This window comes from Megalobrama amblycephala, linkage group LG19, assembly GCF_018812025.1.
Source record: "Megalobrama amblycephala isolate DHTTF-2021 linkage group LG19, ASM1881202v1, whole genome shotgun sequence".
Lineage (NCBI taxonomy): Eukaryota > Metazoa > Chordata > Actinopteri > Cypriniformes > Xenocyprididae > Megalobrama > Megalobrama amblycephala.
The window spans coordinates 37,490,648-37,514,610 of NC_063062.1; the positions used below are offsets into that span (position 1 = coordinate 37,490,648).

At 36.8% G+C, this 23,963-nt stretch overlaps 2 protein-coding genes across 3 annotated transcripts in view; both read right to left on the reverse strand.

Annotated features, from left to right (window-relative positions):
• Positions 1–11,662, reverse strand: part of kcnab1a (potassium voltage-gated channel subfamily A regulatory beta subunit 1a) — a 135,410-nt gene extending 123,748 nt beyond the window's left edge. The window contains exons 1-2 of one of the 2 annotated variants that reach the window (XM_048168732.1): positions 11,637–11,662; positions 9,501–9,590 (exon numbers count right to left, since the gene is read on the reverse strand). In XM_048168732.1, coding sequence (XP_048024689.1) covers positions 9,501–9,568 — 68 coding nt within the window. In that variant the 5' untranslated portion in view covers positions 9,569–9,590; positions 11,637–11,662. Of the gene's footprint in view, positions 1–9,500; positions 9,591–11,235; positions 11,369–11,636 lie in introns of those variants that run through there. The other variant, XM_048168733.1, reaches the window with a different exon arrangement.
• Positions 11,663–13,380: 1,718 nt separating this feature from the next.
• On the reverse strand, positions 13,381–22,947 carry LOC125254474 (vomeronasal type-2 receptor 1). The gene is made up of 6 exons (XM_048169099.1): positions 22,625–22,947; positions 19,024–19,315; positions 17,880–18,689; positions 17,578–17,805; positions 16,310–16,433; positions 13,381–16,220 (listed from the first exon to the last, which is right to left on the reverse strand). The coding sequence occupies exons 1-6, from the start codon at positions 22,864–22,866 to the stop codon at positions 15,136–15,138; spliced, it is 2,781 nt and encodes a 926-aa protein (XP_048025056.1). The 5' UTR covers positions 22,867–22,947; the 3' UTR covers positions 13,381–15,135.
• Positions 22,948–23,963: the final 1,016 nt, after the last annotated feature.

The window sequence follows — 23,963 nt, forward strand, 5'->3', positions numbered from 1 at the left end:
TCTTTCAGCAAATTACTTGCTTGCTTCCCCAGAAATTTGTCTTTCCCTGCCACCAAAATCAGCATGAAAATTAATCCTCCCTCTGATTGTCAGCAAAAAAAAAAAAAAAAAAAAAGTTGCATGTTGTCAAAATTTCCTCTCAAGTACTTTAGAAGAGTATGAAACCTTATTTCATGCTTGAGTAGAGTTTGAAAGCAACTTGAAAGTCTCTCACCTGAAGGTTACAGAAAAGGACGTCCCAAGACAGGCTCTCTTAATCAATTTCAGCAATGTGCCAGCACACATGCCAATGGGTGAAAAACAGGAGTGATCGATGTTCTCTGAGTCCATCAAAGCTCCTGTCAGAGGTGTGCCAATGCTCAGATCAAATTCAGGCAGAAAAACACAAAAACTATAGCAAATGAGGCGATGAGATGTGAGCAAGTGCCTAGCACAAACCCGTATGTGCACAAATATGATATTTAGACACATTATTCGCAATAAGCTCCAGTATCACCTTGCTATATCACTTAGGAATTAATGGGTAATCAAATATGAATTTTAGAGTAACTCAATGCCGCTCTTTCAGATATTCTCCGCACCCCACAGGCCCTGATCTCACGGGTCACATTTCCAAAGATGAGTGCTATACTTAAGGCTTAATAATTGATAGAGGTAACGTCTATCTGGTCTGGCTCATGATTGGGGTTAAGAGTATATGCCTGTGGGTTTTTGGTTTGGGCAAAGTGGTTTGAGAGATGGAAAGTGAGAGCTAGCAGAAGGAGAAGCTGAAGAAACCAGAACCCCGTCGAGTGGACCTTGGATGTGACGTGGACAGGAAACCGGAGCACAAATAGGTCAGCGTTTGGCCCTTTGACAAAGGTGAGAACGCTGTCATTCACGTCTGAAGCATATCGGAGTCCTCTCACGCTACGGGTGAGTGTGAAACAATATGCTGAAAATGTAAAGCTAAGACACTCGTGCACAGGAATAGGGCTGGGAAACGACTCTGGAATCGGATACTTAAAGGGTTAGTTCACCCAAAAATTAAAATGCTGTCATTTATTACTCACCCTCATGCCGTTCCACACCAGTAAGACCTTCGTTCATCTTCTGGACACAAATTAAGATATTTCTGATAAAATCTGAAGGCTCAGTGAGGCCTTAGTGAAGACAATTAACACTTTCAGATGCCCAGAAAGCTACTAAAGACTTATTTAAAACAGTTCATGTGACTACAGTGGTTCAACCTTAATGTTATGAAGCAATGAGAATAGTTTTTGTGCACCAAAACCCCCCAAAATAATGACTTTATTCAACAATATCTAGTGATGGGTGATTTCAAAACACTCAAGCTGCCTGTCATACTGTATAGCGCGCGATACTGAACTGAGTTCTCTTCCGGGTCTTTTTGCACTTGAATGGACAAATGGTGCTTTAAGTCCGCCTGGGAAGTTCGTATTAACCAGGTGGGAAGTTGTGTTTACGACATCGGGTGCGTTAAAGTCACTTTTGTCGGAGCAAGATGGCAGTGTACCTTCTCTTAATTAACTACACAAAAATACAGCAAGTTTTTTAAACTCTACTTCCAGAAAATGAATAACAAAGGAAAAGCATCAGGTGTGTTTTGCTTTTTAATGTTTATAATTAATCTATGAAGCCACTGTAAACTTTAATGTTGGGTCAATGACGTGACGGGTCATTTTTTTGCCCAAAGGCCTTAATAATGATAAAAGATATGACATCCAAAGTATGTGAAGTAGTACAAGAAGATCTCTTTTATTGAATCCAAAAGGTTTAATTATATTTTGCTACATTTAAAAAGGTATTTTAAAGTTTTAAGTGTCAAAATGTAATTCGGTTTAACCATCCAAAGGCCAATTTCATTTGTGATTAAAACATCTTAAAATGTAATAAATGAATTTTTTTTTTAAATTCTGGCATGATTTTATAACATCATATACCAACATAGTGCAACATGGTATTAAAATTATGTGTAGAAGTCGTTGCTTTGTTATGAGAAAGAATGTCTGAATTTCACTGATGTCATTTGGAGTAACCAATATAAAGGGACCATTTTGGATCAAGTCATGCGGTCAATATCATGTGACAGGATGTGACATCATTCAGACACCTGCAAAGGACCACATGCACATGATCATGAAGCAAAGTGACTTACTCTCTTTTAACTATTTGAAAAATAGTTTTCACTATGTTTTCACTTGCTTATACGCATGTCCCGAAACATCAGGTCATTCGGTACAACCGCTATAAAACATGGAAAATGTTGTAATATTTTAAAAACTTGTACTAAACATAAAATGTTTGATTGTCCTTTTGCTAGCTAGATATCATCCTGTTAGCATTGTTTGAAAATATCGTCATATGGTATAACCAAAAGTGTAATTCGGTAAAACCGAAATTTTGGTTAAACCGAATTACTTTTTTGGTGACAAATTTTGTCCAATTTGTAAAAAATGACAAAAGCAGTGTTAATTGATTATAAAAACTACATAATCTCATTGTTAGCAACTTCAAAATTAATTACATCTCCATTATGTTTTTTTACACTTTTAAAAACCTTATTCATCAATGACTCTGTTACATATTACATTATTATATTACAATGCCATTATATTTTGTCCTGGGAATTAGCTTATTTGGTTGTAAATAAAAAAGCATCACAATGTCATTGCTAAATACCTATAAATATTGTGGTATTCCACCATGTTTCTCACAGACACACCCCTAACTCGTAAAGATCTGGAATTAAAGAAGATCACAAGTTTCCCACTCGTATTTACGACTTTGTGGTGGCGTTCATGTGCAATCAACTCGTAAATATGATATTTTCGATATGACTTGAAAGCACCAAAATACACAGAAAAATATGTCAAAATATCCCTGTAAACACAGTCGTTTATGTCTTAAGTGAACGTAAACAGACAAAGAAAACGCATATGTAACAGTATACTGGATCCGTGGAGCTCTTAAAGTGACAGCAGCCTAATATTCCTGCTGCCGTCTCTATAATCAAATAACAAAAGACTGAATAAATTTTGTAACTATATTTGTATGTGTTAGGGTTATTTTACATTTGATTACAGTTTCTGTACCTGAATACCTGAAAATCTTAAAACAGTGTTTATTTCAATCATATCTTTTGTTCAGTTGTTTGTAAGCTATTTGTGCAATTGTTAATTTGTTTATTTGTTCTTTTTTAATTACTGAGTGTTTACTTTAATAATGCATGAAATTTATAATATTTATTTAGGCTAGTTGTTTTTGCTATGGTATTTTTAAATCAGAGGCAAAAGTTCCTTGTGCAAGTGTTCTTTAGCCTGCTGATTTTTGTTCATGGTATTCAGCTACAATGAAAATAAGACTAAAATGTGAATAATATCTAAGTTTTTTTATCTTATTGGAATCAAAATTAGGAATTGATCGAAATTAGGAATTTATATGAATCGGAATCAATAAGCAGAATCAGAATCTTTAAAATTCAAATGATACCCAACTCTACACAGCAACACTCATATATATGGGGGCAGAGGTGAAAGTATTTGTGACCATTTGAGTTACTTGTTCCAGACAAGGAAACTAAACTCCACCTCCACTGGTGACCATAACGTCTCCATACATCCATCAACAGAGGTTACGACCTCTGCACCCGGTATTGCAGAGCTGACAGTGCTACAGTTGCTGTGCCATTGCTCAAATGCTATCACAAAGCCTGTTACTATGACAGCAAACATAACATAGATCACAATTACACTCACACATGCAAGCAAAAACCAAACAGACACACTGTAGACCAGCTCTGAAAATGTATATGGCCCTACTACAGCTCCATTCACTTCCTCAATCACTTACACATCATTCTGGAAAATATATCTGTTACTTCTCAAGAGGCTTTAAAAGTGGCCCTTGAAATAGAGAAATGAGATATGTGACTTGAAATGATACGTGACTTAAAATCTCCCAGAGGAAGGGGTCTGAATTTAAATCCTCTCTAGAGAATCATGGTTGGACAAATTGAGAATTTAAGAATCGGCTTCCCTTTAATTCATGAGTTGTAATTCAAATTGAATCATCATTATCTTAAAGGACACCTATAATGCCCCTTTTACAAGATGTAATATAAGTCTCTGGTGTCCCCAGAATGTGTCTGTGAAGTTTCAGCTCAAAATACCCCACAGATCATTTATTATAGCTTGTCAAATTTGACCCTATTTGGGTGTGAGCAAAAACACGCCGTTTTTGTGTGTGTCCCTTTAAATGCAAATGAGCTTCTGCTCCCGGACCCCCTTTCCAGAAGAGGGCGGAGCTTTGACAGCTCAACAACAACAAAGCTGGAGAATCTCACGCAGCCAAAATGAGGATTGTCAGTAACGGTGTTCAGCCTTACATTGTTCAAACCGGAGTCGACACTGATGGAGAGACTCAGGAAGAAGTTACAACATTTAGACGTTTCTGAATGGTTAGTGGATAAATTTATGTAGTTGCTGTGGAGTTGATTCAACTCATCCACTAGCATGTGCCGTCATGTTAATCTTTTGTGCAAATCCAGCTTTGAATTGACCCTCGTTTGTGAAGCAGTCCGGCGTAAAATGACGGCATGATAACAACACTCTACTACAACAACTCTTCCTCTTCTCTAAAGCAGCCCAACATGGCCACACCCCCTTTGTTGAGTGTTCTCGGGGGCGGGGTTTATGTAAATTTTAGGGTTAGTGATGTCACCAACCCGGGAAAAAGCTTGTTGTAGTCCCTACCAGCCGTTTGTTGTAGTTCTTAAAAAGCGATTTCTGTAAATGAAAATACCTCCCTTTGCACTGAACTTTGAGTGTCGTAACTTTGCAGATGTTGTTTATGATCAAACAGCAACATTACACACTAACTAAAGTTAAAACAGTGAAATCATAACCAAGGCCCCCTTTAAAGGGCACATGACATGGATTTTTTAAAATTATTTTAATATGTTCCTTGATGTTCACTTAAAGTTTTGCGCACAAAAAAAACTATTATTTTCAATCCTCATTCTGACCCTCTGTCTGAAATGATCCATTTTTAAGGGGTGGCTTCTTTAAGGTTTGTCATTAAACAGTCACTGTTATGATTGGCTAACGTGCATATGAAACCGTATCAACGCCCACTCGCTATTGCAGACAAGTAAGGCTGCATCTGAAAATCGCATACTTCCATACTGTACAGAAGGTGAAAAACAGTACATCACAAAAGAAGTATGTCTGAATTCACAGTACTCATAAAAGAGTAGGTGAAAAAGTCCCCAGATAACCTACTACTTCAGGTGAGATTCTCAAGTGCGCATACGATGGACACTTTACTATCCCATGAGGCCATGGGAGAGGATTTGTGAATGGCAGTGAACTGACGCTGGAAGGTCACATGATAATGACAACATGGCAAATGTAGTATGTCTGGATTACATTCATACTACACACTAATTAATTTGAATACTATAAAGAACATACTTTTTAGCGGTTGCAAAAAATAACCTACTCAAGAGAGTATGTGATTTCGGACACAGCATAAATGTTTTGAAAATATTACAGACAAAGCATCATAAAATCATTTACTTATGGTTTGTGATGCATCTGCTGTCAGATCCAATACAGTTGCTGCTTCATCTTTCAACAAAAGTTTCTTTGCAAACTCTTCATTACACTGTGCCTCTTTACAAAACATCTGCAGTCAAATGCTCCGAACAAACATATAATCCTCCGACGCGATCCGGGACGCCATTAAAATAAACAATCCACTTTTTTCCGACACCGGGATCCTTCTGAAGTCTGTACAGAAATGAGCTGTTTAAACTGGTTGCTTCAAAGCGAATGTTTTATGGTCTCAAGTAGCTACTACATTAAAGATGTTTTTATCCTGAGAATAAAACTATGCATCGCTCAAACGTTGTAATGAATGAAAGAGGAAATTAAGCAATGCTGAGAGAGAAGAGACAGTGAAATATAACAGGATAGAAGGAATGAAAGATAATGAGTGATCCATGATTATGAAAAAAGATAAAGACTGAATCGGGAATTAGATGTTAGATCTTGACTAAAATGTGAATAAAGTGATGCTAAATAGCAAATCTTTCAGATTGAAAATGGAAGTGTTGAAAACCATTTAACTTCTGTCATTTATCTGTGGTCTGTCCCTGGACTCAACACTTTTAGTTTTCACAGTTTGGCATTGAAATGACCGGTCTTGTTCACACAGACACTGTGTGAGTGGGGGTCAAATAGGTTAGTCGGTCTGATATAATTCATCAAGCCAAATAATATTGAGTCATAGCCAGGAGAGCTTCAAACATAATTGTCTTGGTCCCAAGGGCTCTCATTCAGCCGAGTGATTTTATTTCAGTTGTGAAGGGTGAAGATTAAAATGAACAAGGGGTTGGGGGGGATAATGGAATGATGACTGCCTCTTATCTAAAAGAGCCAAGGGAACGGCTTTATCTCTAGTGGATAGGCAGAGCAGAAAAAAACACAGCAGTTTCCAAAATTAGTGCACAGGGGGGGCATCAGAGATGGTACGAGAAGAGAGAATGAAAAGGAACAATAAATAAGGTGTGTGCGCAAATGCCCAAAGCCCTGAATGGTAAACAGATTCTTCTCAGCCACTGTGTAGCAAAGCTTTCCTGACAATCTGGTGTCTAATTACTCCAGTATGCCATTCTAACCAGACAGAACAGCTGTTCACAGGCTCCAGTTCTTTCCACGCACACTTTTAGATTTATTCTGCACCATTTCTCACCTTCACACAGGGTGCAAATCTAACAAGGATTTGATGAGTAAATAAAACAGTGTTACTTAGCAGCTGGCCACTAACTTTATTAATTCCTGTATTAACATTATATGGGTTGACTCGTAAGAATGACTTGCTGATATGAATGAGTAATTAAAAAGAATAAAATCAGTCTACTAAAGACAATACCTGTCACGACTTGAAACATTTCAATCTTTTTAAATTTCTCAGTTCTAGATATTGTTACTATGAGGTACAGTGAACAGGCCAGTTCTTCCTTATTTGGCACCTACAAAACATAAGGTGCGTCCCAGTTTGTGTACTTGCGCACTATTCTATGCCATTTTGTAGTATAAATAGTGTGAGTAGTGTGCTCACAATGAAAATCCCAAAAAGAAAAAGCGCACTTTAAAGGATTAGTTCACTTCAGAAATCAAATTTCCTGATAATTTACTCACCCACATGTCATGCAAGATGCTCATATCTTTCTTCAGTCAAAATGAAATGAACGTTTTTGAGGAAAACATTCCAGGATTTTTCTCCATATAGTGGACTTCACTGGGGTTCAACGGGTTGAAGGTCCAAATGTCAGTTTCAGTGCAGCTTCAAAGAGCTCTACATGATCCCAGACGAGGAATAAGAGTCGTATCTAGAGAAACCATCTGCCGTTTTTTTTAAAAAACTAAAAATTTATTTATTTTTTAACCACAAATGCTCATCTTGCACTGCTCCGCGATGCGACATGCATTATGTAATCACGTTGGAAAGGTCACGCGTGCCACCCACTTTGTTTTAAAAAATGGGTGGGACAGGAGTAATGTGTGTTTTGGTGTATTGTAATTGTATTATTACAATAAATGCAGAAAATTATTGACATAGACCTCATTTTTAATATGATAGGTTCATCCTTATATCTACTACATTGTTAATCTCAAGAGTTTTACATTAGTCAATAAATACGTGCATCCGCACCAAACTTTTAATTGTTCTGATGGACTAGCGGTAGAATTTTCATTCGGCGTGCTAGAGGTTCTGGGTTCTAATCTGCCCTTTTATAATTAATTTTATTTTTTTCTCATTAAAACCAAATATGTTCATCAGTGATTGTATATCAAGAGCAGGGACACGTTTATGTGCATTTTGTTTTGTGATTTCACCGGAACGAATAGAGAGTCTCTGCCAACAGCGTAGAAGCGCTCGTCCGTGTGAAGACTGCGCAGTGCGCACGAGCATCAAGAGAACACTGTTGCGCCAATGATAACAGCGGCAATGAGCAACATGATTTCAAAAACAACACATCCCAGCACCAGATTGCCTAATATTTAACACAAACGAACGAATTGCTAATCAACGTTTATTTTGTATTAGATACATCCGTACCGCAAGATGTTTCAAAAAGTGGTGGGGACAATATCGACCCTGGCAAAAAGTGGTGGGGGCATGTCCCACCCGTCCCGCCTGCAAATTACGCCTATGCGCGTGATGTAGGCGGAAGTGTCTACAAAGTGAAAAGACTAAGTCAAACAGCCTTTACAAACAAAAGGTAAAACAATGATGTTGAATGATTTTGAAGTTGGAGGAGAAAATGAGATAGAGTTTTTTGCCCTATCGTGTTACTTCTGCCTACGTCATGCGTGACCTTTCCAACATGATTACGCAACACGTGATGCATCGCAAAGCAGTGCAAGACGAGCATTTGTGGTTAAAAAGTATATACATTTTTATTTTTTTTTTAGAAAATGAGCAATGGTTTCTCTAGATAAGACTCTTATTCCTCATCTGGGATCATGTAGAGCTCTTTGACGCTGCACTGAAACTGACATTTGGACCTTCAACCCGTTGAACCCCAGTGAAATCCTGGAATGTTTTCCTCAAAAACCTTCATTTCTTTTCGACTGAAGAAAGAAAGACATAAACATCTTGGATGACATGGGGGTTAGTAAATTATCAGGAAAATTTAATTCTGAAGTGAACTATTCCTTTAAATCACCAAGATGACCTATAGGCTGAGTCAATAAACAAGAGACAAGAAACTTCAACAGAGACATTTTAGGGATATTATGCATATGATTAAGAGCGAATGTGTAATGTGTTGCAAATAGTTCATATAATCTACAATAAATTCTTATTTTACTGTTTTTCTTTCTTTATTTTTGTATTTAAGAAATGATTTCAGCATTAGTTTGCAAGTCAATATGTGATTCAAAAGCCGATGCTACAAGCTTACCAAGTGACAGTGTGTGCGTTTTACCCCTTTTTTCCCTTTTCAATATTTTCCTTCCATTTATAATGTTGTCACTGTGTTCTACAGCTTCAGTAATCCAATATGATGTGTAACTGATTAACATAAAAGTCTTTGTTTTGTCAGTTTCTCTCAAAGAGAGAGAATGGAGTGAAATGACTGCCATCCAGCAGTCAAATCACATCACATCACTTCAGCAACAACGAGAGAAGAGCAAGTGAAAGTGAATGTCATTGGGCAGCTCCTCCTGCTGGACAAAGACAGACTCTTTTTAAACACTAAACTACCATGACAGCAGTTGAATGTAATTATCTCCAAAGCATCTCAAAATGAAAAATTTCCACATGGCAACATTTCAGGAATGCATATTGCTATAATGCATCTGAGCCTGACGCATCATAAAATGCTTGACTGGATGTCGCACTATGAGAGTTTGATCAACAATTTTAAATGTCTTCATTGCAGCAGATGTTAGATGTGATCATGATTCATCGAAAGGCTTTTTACTCACCTGTAGGGTAATTTTGAACCTCTGCGACATCTGTCAGTGTCATCTGTCATATCTCGTTCTGCCTCCATTTTATCTAGATATTTCACCCACCTGGAAAACATTAAAGTGAACATATCATGAAAAAAAAAACTGTCTTTTTTCATGTTTAAGTGTTATAATCGGGTCCCCAGTGCATATACCACCCCAGAAAATGTGGGAAAAAACCCTTTCTCTGCAAGCATGTGAAAAAATAAGCCGCTTGTGACGTAGGAAGGGGATCTTATTATAATATTACCGCCCCTTAATCTGCACTGAAACAAGCACTGAACACTATTTAGAGTCTCGTTAGCTTGTATAGCCTGCAGATTGACCTTGACAAGCTTGATTGCTAAAAAAGGAGCATTTCTGTCCAAGCGATAGTTTGGAAAAATATTAGACCATTCACAGCATTTGATAGCAATCATAAACATTAGCCTGATGTGTATGGCTCTGTTTGGCAAACAGGTACACTATGTATAGTGGGCATCCATATGGGTTTTGCACAAAAGATTAACATGACGGCACATGCTAGTGGATGAGTTGAATCAACTCCACAGCAACTACATAAATTTATCCACTAACCATTCAGAAACGTCTAAAAGTTGTAACTTCTTCCTGAGTCTCTCCATCAGTGTCGACTCCGGTTTGAACAATGTAAGGCTGAATACCGCCGTCATTTTGGCTGCGTGAGATTCTCCAGCTTTGTTGTTGTTGAGCTGTTAAAGCTCCGCCCTCTTCTGGAAAGGGGCCGGGAGCAGCAGCTCATTTGCATTTAAAGGGACACACACGAAAACGGCGTGTTTTTGCTCACACCCAAATAGGGGCAAAATTGACAAGCTATAATAAATGATCTGTGGGGTATTTTGAGTTGAAACTTCACAGACACATTCTGAAGACAACAGAGACGTATATTACATCTTGTGAAAAGGGGCATTATAGGTTCAATTTAAGATACAACACTTTAAGAATCAATGCAAATCTCTCAGAACCTCTCAGTAGTTCAACTGTGTTTCCAACAATCTGTTGATGATGATTATCTACTTAAAGTACTTGAGCTTGATGGATGGTTATCGAATGTATTTTTAACTGTCATTATAAAATAAAACAAAGGTGCCCTTGAGATTAGCTAGGGTTATTTATTCATTAACATCAGCTACAAAATAACATGCACATCTTAAGTTTTTTTCATTTGTAAAATGTTCATCATATATAAAATATTTGATTAGCCAACCATTAAACGAGTGTGAAAAGGATTTAAAAAGGCTGTTACCTTGGGTTCAGAAATAAAGAGTTTAGTGCATTGTGCAAAATCCCTTTTTTGAGACTTGTGATGTGTGCAGAGAAACTGTTTAGTAAGTATGTTTTAAGATCCCCGACCACACACCTCAACCGTTTAGTTTTGACCTCCTTTGGGAGGGTTCAAATCCCCCACACACCACCCTTATACACCCCTACAAACTCATAACCTGTATTTTTGACTCTGAGTTCATATATCATGCACTCCTGCCTGCACAGTGTTCAGGAACCTGACAGGTTGGAGAAGAAGAAACCCCGCAGATTCACCGTGAACTGAAGCACAACCCCTGACATGAATCCCACCCTCCAAAATCGTAGCGTGCACATGCATCCCAACACCTCCCATTGGATTGCATCCATTATTAATCTCACCCCTTTAATGAGTTGTTCACAAAGACCTGATGAATTATTAAAATCATACCTTGACAGGCTGGTCGGTTTGCTTTTATCACTGCTCAGTGTTTTCAGTGGTCAGTCCAGAGTTGAATGACCATTTGGCCTTTCTGTCAAGACCATATTTAAGTATTTTGTTTACACCACAGCCAAAGTTACCCACACACACACACACACACACGCACATGGACTACAAAAGTCTTCCTCAGGCATGCTGGGCTATTCCTCACTGAGGGTGTGTTGTTACACGTCCAATTATAGAATAACATCATCACTCCACAAGGCATCTAGAGTGGCATCAAGTGAACTACGCACACTCATTCTCTCTGACACACCACTGTAAATACTGTTCATCCTTAGGATGCAACATTGGTCTTATTTAAAGGGTTAGTTCACCCAAAAATGAAAATTCTGTCATTTATTACTTACCCTCATGTCGTTTCACACCCGTAAGACCTTCATTCATCTTCGGAACACAAATTAAGATATTTTAATTGAAATCCGATGGCTCCGTGAGGCCTCCATAGGGAGCAATGACATTTCCCCTCTCAAGATCCATAAAGGTACTAAAAACATATTTAAATCAGTTCATGTGAGTACAGTGGCTCAATATTAATATTATAAAGCGAGCAGAATACTTTTGGTGCGGCAAAAAAACAAAATAACGACTTATTTAGTGATGGCCGATTTCAAAACAATGCTTCAGGAAGCATCGGAGCATTGTGAATCAGTGTGTCGAATCTGCAGCTCGGAGCGCCAAAGTCACGTGATTTCAGCAGTTTGGCGGTTTGACCCGCGATCCGATTCATGATTCGACACACTGATTCATTTATGCTCCGATGCTTCCTGAAGCAGTGTTTTGAAATCGGTCATCACTAAATAAGTCGTTATTTTGTTTTTTTGCCGCACCAAAAGTATTCTCGTCGCTTTATAATATTAATATTGAGCCACTGTACTCACATGAACTGATTTAAATATGTTTTTAGTACCTTTATGGATCTTGAGAGAGGAAATCTCATTGCTCCCTATGAAGGCCTCAAGGAGCCATCGGATTTCAATTAAAATATCTTAATTTGTACTCCGAAGATTAACGAAGGTCTTACGGGTGTGAAACAACATGAGGGTAAGTAATAAATGACAGAATTTTCATTTTTGGGTGAACTAACCCTTTAAGTAGATACCGAGCGATCCAAAAGTCTGACTCTACTATGAAAAAGCTTATATTTAGCTAATTTTCTAAAAGTAAATAAAACTTATATTTGAGTCAAATGATTCATTGATATTTTTTAAGCATTCATAATTGTATTCATATAGTATTTCAATTGATATTTCTTAACATTTTTCAAAATGTTCAGTAAATTTTAGGAGACTTTTCATTCTGCTGTGTCTATGGCCCTCTAGCGGTTAAAAACAAAACTGCATGCATTTTGAGGAAGAACGTGTTTTGGTTTTGCTTCGGCTCTGCGTAACTGTGCAGATGAATATGATCCTCCACAAAAGATAATGCTTTAAGATAAACTCTGTTACATGTGCCAATTTATCTGTTCAGTAACATAACTTTTTCACAGTTGAGTAATAAAAACGCCACCATCTCCGCACCGCGTTTAATGTTACAACATTTCAAATACCTCAGGTCTCGCCATCTCCGAAAAGCCAAACCAATGTTGATTCTTGTTTTATTACGAGCTTTGTCTCGTTCTCTTTTTGCCAGCAGACTCTCCTCTGTTCAGTGTTTGTTTAAAACGGGTGATTCTCGGGAGGTTGGAGATTAAGCTGCTCCATGTCAACCTTTCTTTCTCGTTGTGACAACTAACCTCTGCCACTCTCACACCAGACAGCATCAAAGTAACCGGAGCAACTTTTCTTTATTTACGGATATGACGAGAGCGTCCCGACAGGTCTAAAATATAAACACTTATAACAGGCTTACCATAGTGAATCTGAGTAGGACAAAAACACGTTTTGGAAGAAGGATTGATGATGTATTGACTCATTATTTAAGTTTTTATCATTATAAACAAAGAAAAGTTATAGTGAGTTAGCAGATCTAAAATAATGATAATAATACTTAATCACATATCACTGTTAAGAGTCTGTGGGAGGTTTTAATCACCAAATTATTGAAGAAATCACACTGTGTAACTGAAAAAAAATGAGTTATTAAATCAGGATATTGGTAGTTTGTTGCAACTTTATTTTATGAATATGATAAAGACAAAGCAATACATAATTTATTAGTATTGTTTACGAGCAACACAGTGAAGACTTCAGCAGAGTCCTGTTCAAAATTAAGTGTAGCTCTAAACAGTTCACATTAGATGCAATTTGTGTTTGAATCCATGATGCCTCCCATATATATCTAAAACACACCCAGTCTAATCTAAATTTGAAAATTCATTTTCAAATTCACAAATAAAGTAACAGCATAGTTTACAGAATGTTCACAAAAATATACTTCATTGTATGTTAGCAAAACTATTACAATAATTCTTTTATATAACAACTGAAAACAACTAGGACAGAATTTGTCTCATCTCCAGTGCAGAGATCTCAGTTTATGAACGTTCACTGCTTCCACCTGCTGGCAGACATCAGTATTACATTTACCTCTTTGTTTTCATGATTAAAAATTGGCTTTGAAAAGATTACTTTTTTTAAGATGTAGTAAATGCATTTTTCCCCCATGTAATTTTAACAGCTAAGCTATACTAGTTATAAAAACATCCCTGAGTGCAAATTCATGCTCATTTAAAGGGGTCATATCATGGGGAATCTTTTTTTTCCAGTTTTCCCTTTATTTGCATTTTTTCCCCTCTTTTATAGTGTATCTGTTGTGTAAAAAAAAAAAAGGAATAAAATGTTCCCTGGCCATTTGAAATATAATTAGTGTATATAGTATGAAAACTGTAACTCTCAAAATGCCCTCTCATTAACAGAATTAATTGATTCATTTATTATTAAATGTATGTATCATGTTTAACATGGATTCATTTATTTATTATGAGTGTTGGATATTTTGACTTTCTTTGCTCCGGCTCTACAGTTGGTTGAGCCCACTTAAGTGCCTTGGAATGTGCAGCTTTATTATATGTTGATAATGAATCAGGTGGACAGGGCGGGATATATCTAGAAGCCCCTCCCCTTTTTTCAAAATAGCCAATAGAGTTTCGACTTCAATGCATCAATGGAAAGCATATTTACGCTGTCTGAATCATTCTCTATTCCTCTATATAGTGCACTATGTGCCATTTACCATACAGAAACAGGTAAATGTGTGAACAAATGACCAGCCGCAGACAAACTTGTCTGTTTATAGTGTAAGAGGGGGCGGGACTTAAGATTCTAGAGAGCATTTGATTGGACAGAAGATTTGATGAGAAACTGAAGTACGCAGTGATGTCATCAATGATGTTTCAATGCTTATATCTCCTAAATGTGAATTTTGTCATTGATTTAGAACACACCAGCTTATTCATAACCTTAAGGCTAACATATTTATACTAAAAGTTAAAAAACTTAAATTTTGGTTTCAGAGGGACTAATTTTATTGAAACTTAGTTTCCTCCCTAGCTTTACGATGTCAGATGAAAAAGTGTGGAAGGGGCTGTTAAAAATGATATTGGACTTCACAGCAAACCCGCAGTCAGATATTAAAAGTGCAGCAAAGCACTCATTTCACATGTAAATCTTTTGCAGTTTTAGGTACAACAGCAAATCAATAAATAGATAAATAGCAGTCTGCTAGAGGTTAGAGATGGCCAAAAATGGTCATAAAAACTAAACTGTATTATATGTAGAGTATAATACGACCCCCTTAAAAGTCCTGTATGTTATTCCTATTCTGTCTTAGGTCTAAATTTATATATAAAATCCTGGAAAAAGTCCAATATCATAAGCCTTCTACAGCAGATCATTTTCGGGAGTGGCTTCAGTCATCTAGAGACACAGTGGACACGGCGGTTGCATTAGCGGAGCTGCTGATGGTGGCGAGTGAAGCGGAGCTTCCGTTGGCGACCGCGTCACGTGATTTGGCTCGAGGAATCATCATCTCCTCTTTGTTCCTCTCCGGTTTGACGAGCAGCACATAGCACTTGGGGATGAAGACGCACGCGAGCAGGCCGAAGCTGGATGCCAAGATTGCGAAGATTTGTACCGCCACCATGAATTTCCCGCGCGTGCTCAGGTAGGCGGGCACGAAGGAGATCCAAACGATGAAAAACACCAGCATGCCAAAGGTCACGCTCTTGCCCTCATTGAAGTGGTCTTCCAGCTTTCGTGCCACAAAAGCAAAAGCGAAAGTCAGCAGAGCCAAAAGAATGTCGTAAGCGAAGATGGAGCAGATGAAGATGATGTTTCCGGTGTCGCACTCCAGGATGATCTTGATGTTCTGGGCGGCCGTGTTCTTTACGGGGTGTGGAGGCATCAGAATCAGCCACACGGTGCAAGCTACTGCTTGGATCAAGGTGCACACTATCATTATCGCCCTCTGGTGTCTGGGATGTATGGGGTCCACGTCATTCTTCTGAGGAATAGCCGGGGCAATGACGGCAGTGTCGGGACTTTGCTCAGCGGCCGCCGCTGCTGCTTTGGCTGCCTTGGTAGCATTTTTGACAGCTTTTACGGCTCTGGCTCTCAGCATGAGCAGAGCAGATTTGCCCATTAGTGAAGAGAGGACCAGAGCAAAGCCCACGGCCAACGCCACCTGGCTGGTCATGCACGACCACATCTGAGGCTCACCGAGGAACACAATGGAGCAGAGGAAGGTGATCACCAAACCCAGTAACAAGGAGAAGGTAAGCAGAGGGTCGTTGACTTTCGCCAGAGGCGTGTTAAGGTGAATCAAGAAGATGATCGCGACTACAATCGTAGCCAGAGCCCCAAATGCAGCGATGGCGATCAGCGTGATCCCAAGAGGTTCGGTAAAGTCCAGGAACTCAATGGTCTTTGGCACACACTCGTCGTGATTGGCATTGGACCAGTAGTCCTCGTCGCACTGGATACAGCCTCGTGCATCTGTTGGAAGAGTTGTTAAAATTGACTCAACAGTCAAAAACTATTAAAGGTAACCACCATGATTGAACAAAGATCCTTATTCCCATGACCTGTCGTGTTCGAGACCTCGCCATCTGCACAGGGGATGCAGTCGAAGCAACAGACCGGTTCACCCTGCCGGATACCCATCCTGGTGCCCGGCTGGCAGCGTTCACTGCACACTGAGCGCGGCGTCTGTAACACGAGAGAAACAACAGTTTCTTCAGTTTATCTTCTATACGATTCCACATGCAATAATGAGAGTCAGACTTTAGCCGGTTGATTATCTTAACACACTTTACTGTACATAATGCATAGATAGATAGATATGAAATACTTATGAAATTTATAATAAATATTAAAACAGTAAATGTTTCAATAGATAGAAATATAGATAGACATGAAATACTTATGAAATTTATAATACATATTAAAATATTAAATGTTTTGATAGATAGATAGATAGATGATAAATATTAATAACATGAAATTTAATATAAATATTAAAATATTAAATGTTTTGATAGATAGATAGATAGATAGATAGATAGATAGATATGAAATACTTATGAAATTTATAATAAATATTAAAACATTAAATATTTTGATAGATAGATAGATAGATGATAAATATTAATAACATGAAATTTAATATAAATATTAAAATATTAAATGTTTTGATAGATAGATAGATAGATAGATAGATAATGAATAACTTATGAAATGTATAATAAATATTAAAATATTACTTGTATAATTACTTATACTTAAAAATATATAATAAATATTTGATGATAGATAGATAGATAGATAGATAGATAGATATGAAATACTTATGAAATTTATAATAAATATTAAAACATTAAATATTTTGATAGATAGATAGATAGATAGATAGATAGATAGATAGATAGATAGATAGATAGATAGATAGATGATAAATATTAATAACATGAAATTTAATATAAATATTAAAATATTAAATGTTTTGATAGATAGATAGATAGATAGATAGATAGATAGATAGATAGATAGATAGATAGATAGATAGATAGATAGATAGATAGAGATAGATATGAATAACTTATGAAATGTATAATAAATATTAAAATATTACTTATATATATAATTACTTATAATAATACTTAAAAATATATAATAAATACTTGATGATAGATAGATAGATAGATAGATAGATAGATAGATAGATAGATAGATAGAGCAGAAACAAGCTTCCATACAAAATAGAGATTAATTGCAATTCAATATTTTGACAGCCCTGTCATTATTATATAATCTATTTTATGATCATACTAAATTACATGCATGACATCCTCACCTCCAGAATGTCATTGTTCCATATGATGGAGGCATTATTTATAGTCAGCTTCTCGTCGGGAGGTGCAGTGCTGTTATAGTAACCAATGTGTGTATATGTGATCCCTCCGTCTAAATCACTCTGCCAGTTTAAGATCTCATAAAAGCCATCCACGTCACCGTTATTGAAGTATATCTCCTCTCCGGTGTGAGGGACGGTGAATCTCAGGTTCTTCAGGTAGTACATGAGCTAAAGGCAGAACACATAGTTATAAATGAAACGATAAAACAAAAAGTACATCACTGTCTGTGTGTGTGTCATACCTGCCAAGGCTCAAATTTGTTAATGTCAGCGCATGTGTCATTCTCAAATGGGCCACTGCCCTCTTCACAGTGCTCGAGGTTATGTAGGGCATGTGCCACGGCATATACAGCCTTGTACACGTTATACGTAATCCTTAACTGCGACACATCCGAGTATGTATTGTTCAACTTGTCTAACATCTCTTCTCCAGTGCATCTCCTCTTGCCTCTCAAAATTTGAGTGTAATTCATAGAACAGTTAAAGACTATCCCCCAGAACTCTTCTGTAAGCGTGTCGTTATATGGACTAATGCTCAGCAGGTGCTCTTTCAGGCCGGGTATCTCCGCACGCTTGACCGCAAACCCTATAGTGCCTCCCAGGACAGGCAGTATGTCGGGGTGACGGGAGATGGCGGCCGACGTGACCCAGGCCTCGCTGGCGATCCAGGTGCGGTTGGTGACGTTGTTACGCAGCAGCTCCCCCACTAGTGGGCTCAGATCCACATCAGAGGAGAACACCACGATGATCTTAGCCGTGGAATCCAGCACCGCCTGCACGATGCGCTCGATGGCCTCGGGGTTGGAGACCTTGGGGAGGGTTTCGGAGAAGGATATGCACACTCCCGCCTCCTCCACCACCTCCTTGAACCGCTTGATGCCGTATTTCCCGTAATCGTCCTCTGCCGCGATGGTACCCACCCAGGTCCAGCCGAAATGGAGCACTAGTTTTGCCATTGCAACAGACTGGTGCTCATCGCTGGGGATGGTGCGGAGGAAGGTGGGATACTGAAACCGGCTTTCGAGAACTGAGCATGAGGACGCGTAACTCATCTAGAGAGGTGGAAAGACAAATTCAGATCAGTTTAAGCACTCACAGATGCATCTGTGGTTGGAATTCTTGCTAAAATAATTACTAAAAGATGTAATAAATTAAACCTAAAAATACACAACATGAATTATTAAGTAGGTCAATGACAAATCACATTTTTAAATGTGTCAAGTTTTCTATCAAGTTTCTATTCATGCTGCTTTCAAGCTTTTATACCATTTTCAAGAAAAAGTTACATTTATAATGTCTAGTTTTCAATGAATAAGATGTTAATAGATTTGGACCAAAAAATGAGGGTCATGTCATTGCCCAAATACAGTGATAGTTGAAAGGTACTTGTGGGAAATAGTAGAGGCCAAGAATCCTGGCTGTGGCTATGGACAGATCTGAGCCTCCGGCTCCCACCAAAGCAGAGAGAGGCGGTCCGTCCCCACAGCGGTAGTTGGGCACAGCCTCGTCCTGCCCCGTCAGGAAGGTGAGCGTCCCCTCCACAGCTTTGGAAATGGTGAAACAGGAGTCATAGATGACGTAGCCCAGCTCAGTTTGGGGTAGCAGGTCCAGTCTGTTGTTGATCTCATTCAGGGCAAACAGCATGGTCTGAGCCCAGCGGAAAGTACGGAAGTTAAAGCTGAGGGGGAATTCACATGTTAGAATGATGTTTCCCAGACATGAATCAAGACAGCTTATTCAGTCAAGTTCATCTGTGACTGAAATGTTTAGATTTATATTTATGCTTAGATATAAACTCACAATTGCAGGAAAGTCAGAATTATGAGAAAAAGGTCAGAATTTTGAGATATAAAGTCGCAATTGTGAGAAAAAAGTGAGAATTGTGAGAAAAAGTGAGAATTTCGAGATATAAAGTCGCGATTGCGAGAAAAAAGTGAGAATTGTGAGAAAAAGTGAGAATTTCGAGATATAGTCGCGATTGCGAGAAAAAAGTCAGAATTGTGAGAAAAAGTAAGAATTTCGAGATATAAACTCGCAATTGTGAGAAAGTCAAAATTTCGAGAAAAAAGTCAGAATTTTGAGAAAAAGTGAGAATTTCGAGATATAAAGTCGCAATTGTGAGAAAGTCAGAATTGCAAGAAAAAAGTCAGAATTGCAAGAAAAAAGTCAGAATTTCGAGAAAAGTCAGAATTTGCTATTGTGAGAAAAAAATCAGAATTGCGAGATAAACTTGCAATTGTGAGAAAAAAAGTCAGTTGCAAGAAAAAGTCAGAATTTTTAGATATAAAGTCGCAATTGCGAGAAAAAGGTCAGAATTGCGAGATATAAACTCACAATTGCGAGAAAAAAAGTCATAATTTCGAAAAAAAAGTCAATTTCGAGATATAAAGTCACAATTGCGAGAAAAAAGTCAGAATTATAAGAAAAAAAGTCAGAATTTTGAGATATAGTCGCAATTGCGAGAAAAAAGTCAGAATTGTGAGAAAAAGTAAGAATTTGGATATATGAAGTCGCATTTGCGAGAAAAAGGTCAGAATTGCGAGATATAAACTCACAATTGTGAGAAAAAAGTCAGAATTACAAGACAAAAAGTCAGAATTTTGAGAAAAAATCATAATTTAGAGAAAAAAGTCAGAATTTCGAGATATAGTCGCAATTGCGAGAAAAAAGTCAGAATTGCGAGAAAAAGAATTTTGAGATATAAAGTCGCAATTGCGTGAAAAAGGTCAAAATTGCGAGATATAAATTTGCAATTGTGAGAAAAAAAGTCATCATTTCGAGAAAAAAATCAATTTCGAGATATAAAGTCACAATTGCGACAAAAAATACAGAATTGTGAGGAAAAGTAAGAATTTTGAGATATAGTCGCAATTGCGAGAAAAAAGTCAGAATTGCGAGAAAAAGTAAGAATTTTGAGATATAAAGTCGCAATTGCGAGAAAAAGGTCAAAATTGCGAGATATAAATTTGCAATTGTGAGAAAAAAAGTCAGAATTTAGAGAAAAAAATCATAATTTAGAGAAAAAAGTCAGAATTTCAAGATATAGTCGCAATTGCGAGAAAAAAGTCAGAATTGCGAGAAAAAGGTCAAAATTGCGAGATATAAATTTGCAATTGTGAGAAAAAAAGTCAGAATTTAGAGAAAAAAATCATAATTTAGAGAAAAAAGTCAGAATTTCAAGATATAGTCGCAATTGCAAGAAAAAAGTCAGAATTGCGAGAAAAAGGTCAAAATTGCGAGATATAAATTTGCAATTGTGATAAAAAAAGTACGAATTTAGAGAAAAAAAATCATAATTTAGAGAAAAAAAGTCAGAATTTCGAGATATAGTTGCAATTGCAAGAAAAAAATCAGAATTGCGAGAAAAAGAATTTTGAGATATAAAGTCGCAATTGCGTGAAAAAGGTCCAAATTGCAATATATAAATTTGCAATTGCGAGAAAAAAGTCATCATTTCGAGAAAAAAGTCAATTTCGAGATATAAAGTCACAATTGCGAGAAAAAATACAGAATTGTGAGGAAAAGTAAGAATTTTGAGATATAGTCGCAATTGTGAGAAAAAAGTCAGAATTATAAGAAAAAAAGTCAGAATTTTGAGATATAGTCGCAATTGCGAGAAAAAAGTCAGAATTGTGAGAAAAAGTAAGAATTTGGATATATGAAGTCGCATTTGCGAGAAAAAGGTCAGAATTGCGAGATATAAACTCACAATTGTGAGAAAAAAGTCAGAATTACAAGAAAAAAAGTCCGAATTTTGAGAAAAAAATCATAATTTAGAGAAAAAAAGTCAGAATTTCGAGATATAGTCGCAATTGCGAGAAAAAAGTCAGAATTGCGAGAAAAAGTAAGAATTTTGAGATATAAAGTCGCAATTGCGAGAAAAAGGTCAAAATTGTGAGATATAAATTTGCAATTGTGAGAAAAAAAGTCAGAATTTAGAGAAAAAAATCATAATTTAGAGAAAAAAGTCAGAATTTCAAGATAGTCGCAATTGCGAGAAAAAAGTCAGAATTGCGAGAAAAAGGTCAAAATTGCGAGATATAAATTTGCAATTGTGAGAAAAAAAGTCAGAATTTAGAGAAAAAAATCATAATTTAGAGAAAAAAGTCAGAATTTCAAGATATAGTCGCAATTGCGAGAAAAAGGTCAAAATTGCGAGATATAAATTTGCAATTGTGAGAAAAACAGTCAGAATTTTGAGAAAAAAAATCATAATTTAGAGAAAAAAAGTCAGAATTTCGAGATATAGTTGCAATTGCGAGAAAAAAATCAGAATTGCGAGAAAAAGCAAGAATTTCAAGATTTAGAGAAAAAAGTCAGAATTACGAGAAAAAGTCAGAATTTCGAGACAAACTCACAATTGTGAGAAAAAGTCAGAATTGCGAGAAAAATTAAGAATTTCAAGAGATAAAGACGCAATTGCATAATTATGAGAAAAAGTATGGATTTCAAGATATAAAGTCGCAATTGGGAGAATAAAAAAGTCAGAATTGTGAGATAAAAAGTCGCCATTTTTTTTTTTTTTATTCAGTGGCGGAAGCTTCCATAGTTAGTAGAATGTCTAAAGTGAACCTAATAAAGTGTAACCACATGTAATACCAACTGATACCACTAGATGTCATTGTACCAGACAGGTTGATTGGCGTTGTGCAAGTTATTTTCCATTGATTTTGCAATATAAAAGTGGTCTCTCGGGAGGACAAACTGTAATTATTCCTTAGACAACAGTTTAATTAATTTTGCATGATCAATGATGATTTGAAATGCAGTAACCTATATAATTATGACAAATGAAGCGTTGGCAATTAAGCAATTAATCTTTTTTTCTGTAATAATATACATTTATCAAAATAACGACAAGCAGTTAAAAAGTACGCACGTTTTGTTTAAGTGCACAAATATCGACAGATCTAATGACAGTCTGAAAATAGGCAATCACGAGGCTGGTTTCGCTTGTAAAAGGTAAATGTCAAATCTATGATGTTACCCCTCGCAGTCCGAGGACTCTGGAGGGATCGTGGTGTTGCTGTCCGTCGAAACCAGGCGTTGATGAACTGGAAACATGCCGCCAATAACCACCGTCTTTTTCAGCACTTCTTTGTAACCCCTCAGGTTGAACTTGGCCTTGAGTTTGCAGCTCCCCTCGGCATCGGTGGATGTGTAGAGGTAACAACTCACACACAAAACTAACAAAAGACGTCCTTTGGAGCTCAATCCGGTTAAATCCATTTTTAGAGGAAGAACATGTAAAAGACAGGCTGCTTCGATGTGCTTGTGTTGGAGAGGCTCAACAGACAGCAGGAATTACCAACGCCTGAGTTACCATGATCTCTCCTGAGATCTCTGAAGATTGCATAAGACAACTGATCAAAACTGAGATTCACATCAGGGCTAAATGCCACCGAAAGTGACAAATATGCCCAACTGTTTTGCTCTTTTTCAGCATACTGAATTTTAGGCCTATTTAGTAGGCTAATGAGTTTAGACTGTAGGAGAAATGAATAATCTTACATTATCTACAGCTACTTTATGTTAGCCTATTATTATTATTATATGTATTGTAGTTTTTAAGGTAACAGTGCAAATTCATTTCAATTAATTGATTTTACATTCTTAAAAGTGCTGGGTTAAAAACAACCCGAGTTGGGTTGAAAATGGACAAACCCAGTGATTGGGTTAAATGTTTGATCAACCTTCTGGACAGTTTTATTTAACTCAACTATTGTTTAAAAATGACTATATGGCTCGCTTAAAATGAACCCAAAATATGTTGGAAATTAAAAATCAGGCACATAATTACTAGAGGCAACAATAATAATAATTATAGGGTGAACATTTATTAATAAGCAATTTAATAAATGTTAATTTTTTAATTATTATTTATTAAACATATTAATAAATGTTCATTTCCAACATATTTTGGGTTCATTTTAAGCGAGCAATACAGTAATTTTTAAACAATAGTTGAGTAAATAAAACTAACCAGCAGGTTGGGTCAAACATTTAACCCAACCTCTGGGTTTGTCCATTTTCAACCCAACTTGTGTTGTTTTTAACCCAGCATTTTTTTTACAGTGTATTGAAGTATTTGGCATACGCTACCTTTTAAAAAGTCTTTTAAAAGACTTTTTTTCCTTTGGAAGAAATTAATAGCTTACTTTTATTTAGCAAGGATGTAATAAATTTATCAAAAATAACAGTAAAGACATAAAATGGAACAAAATATTATTTTTCCAATAAATACTGTTCTTTTGAACTTTCTATTCATCAAAAAATGCTGAATATTCAGCTGTGCCATCGCAGGAATAAATTACATTTTAAAATAT

Coding starts and splice junctions, on each gene's coding strand:
- LOC125254474 (XM_048169099.1), bottom strand. CDS start 22,866: ATGGATTTAACCGGATTGAGCTCCAAAGGACGTCTTTTGTTAGTTTTG. Junction 19,316..22,624: donor GAGTCCTCGGACTGCGAGGG/GTAACATCATAG, acceptor ATTCCCCCTCAG/CTTTAACTTCCGTACTTTCC. Junction 17,806..17,879: donor ACAAATTTGAGCCTTGGCAG/GTATGACACACA, acceptor TTCTGCCTTTAG/CTCATGTACTACCTGAAGAA.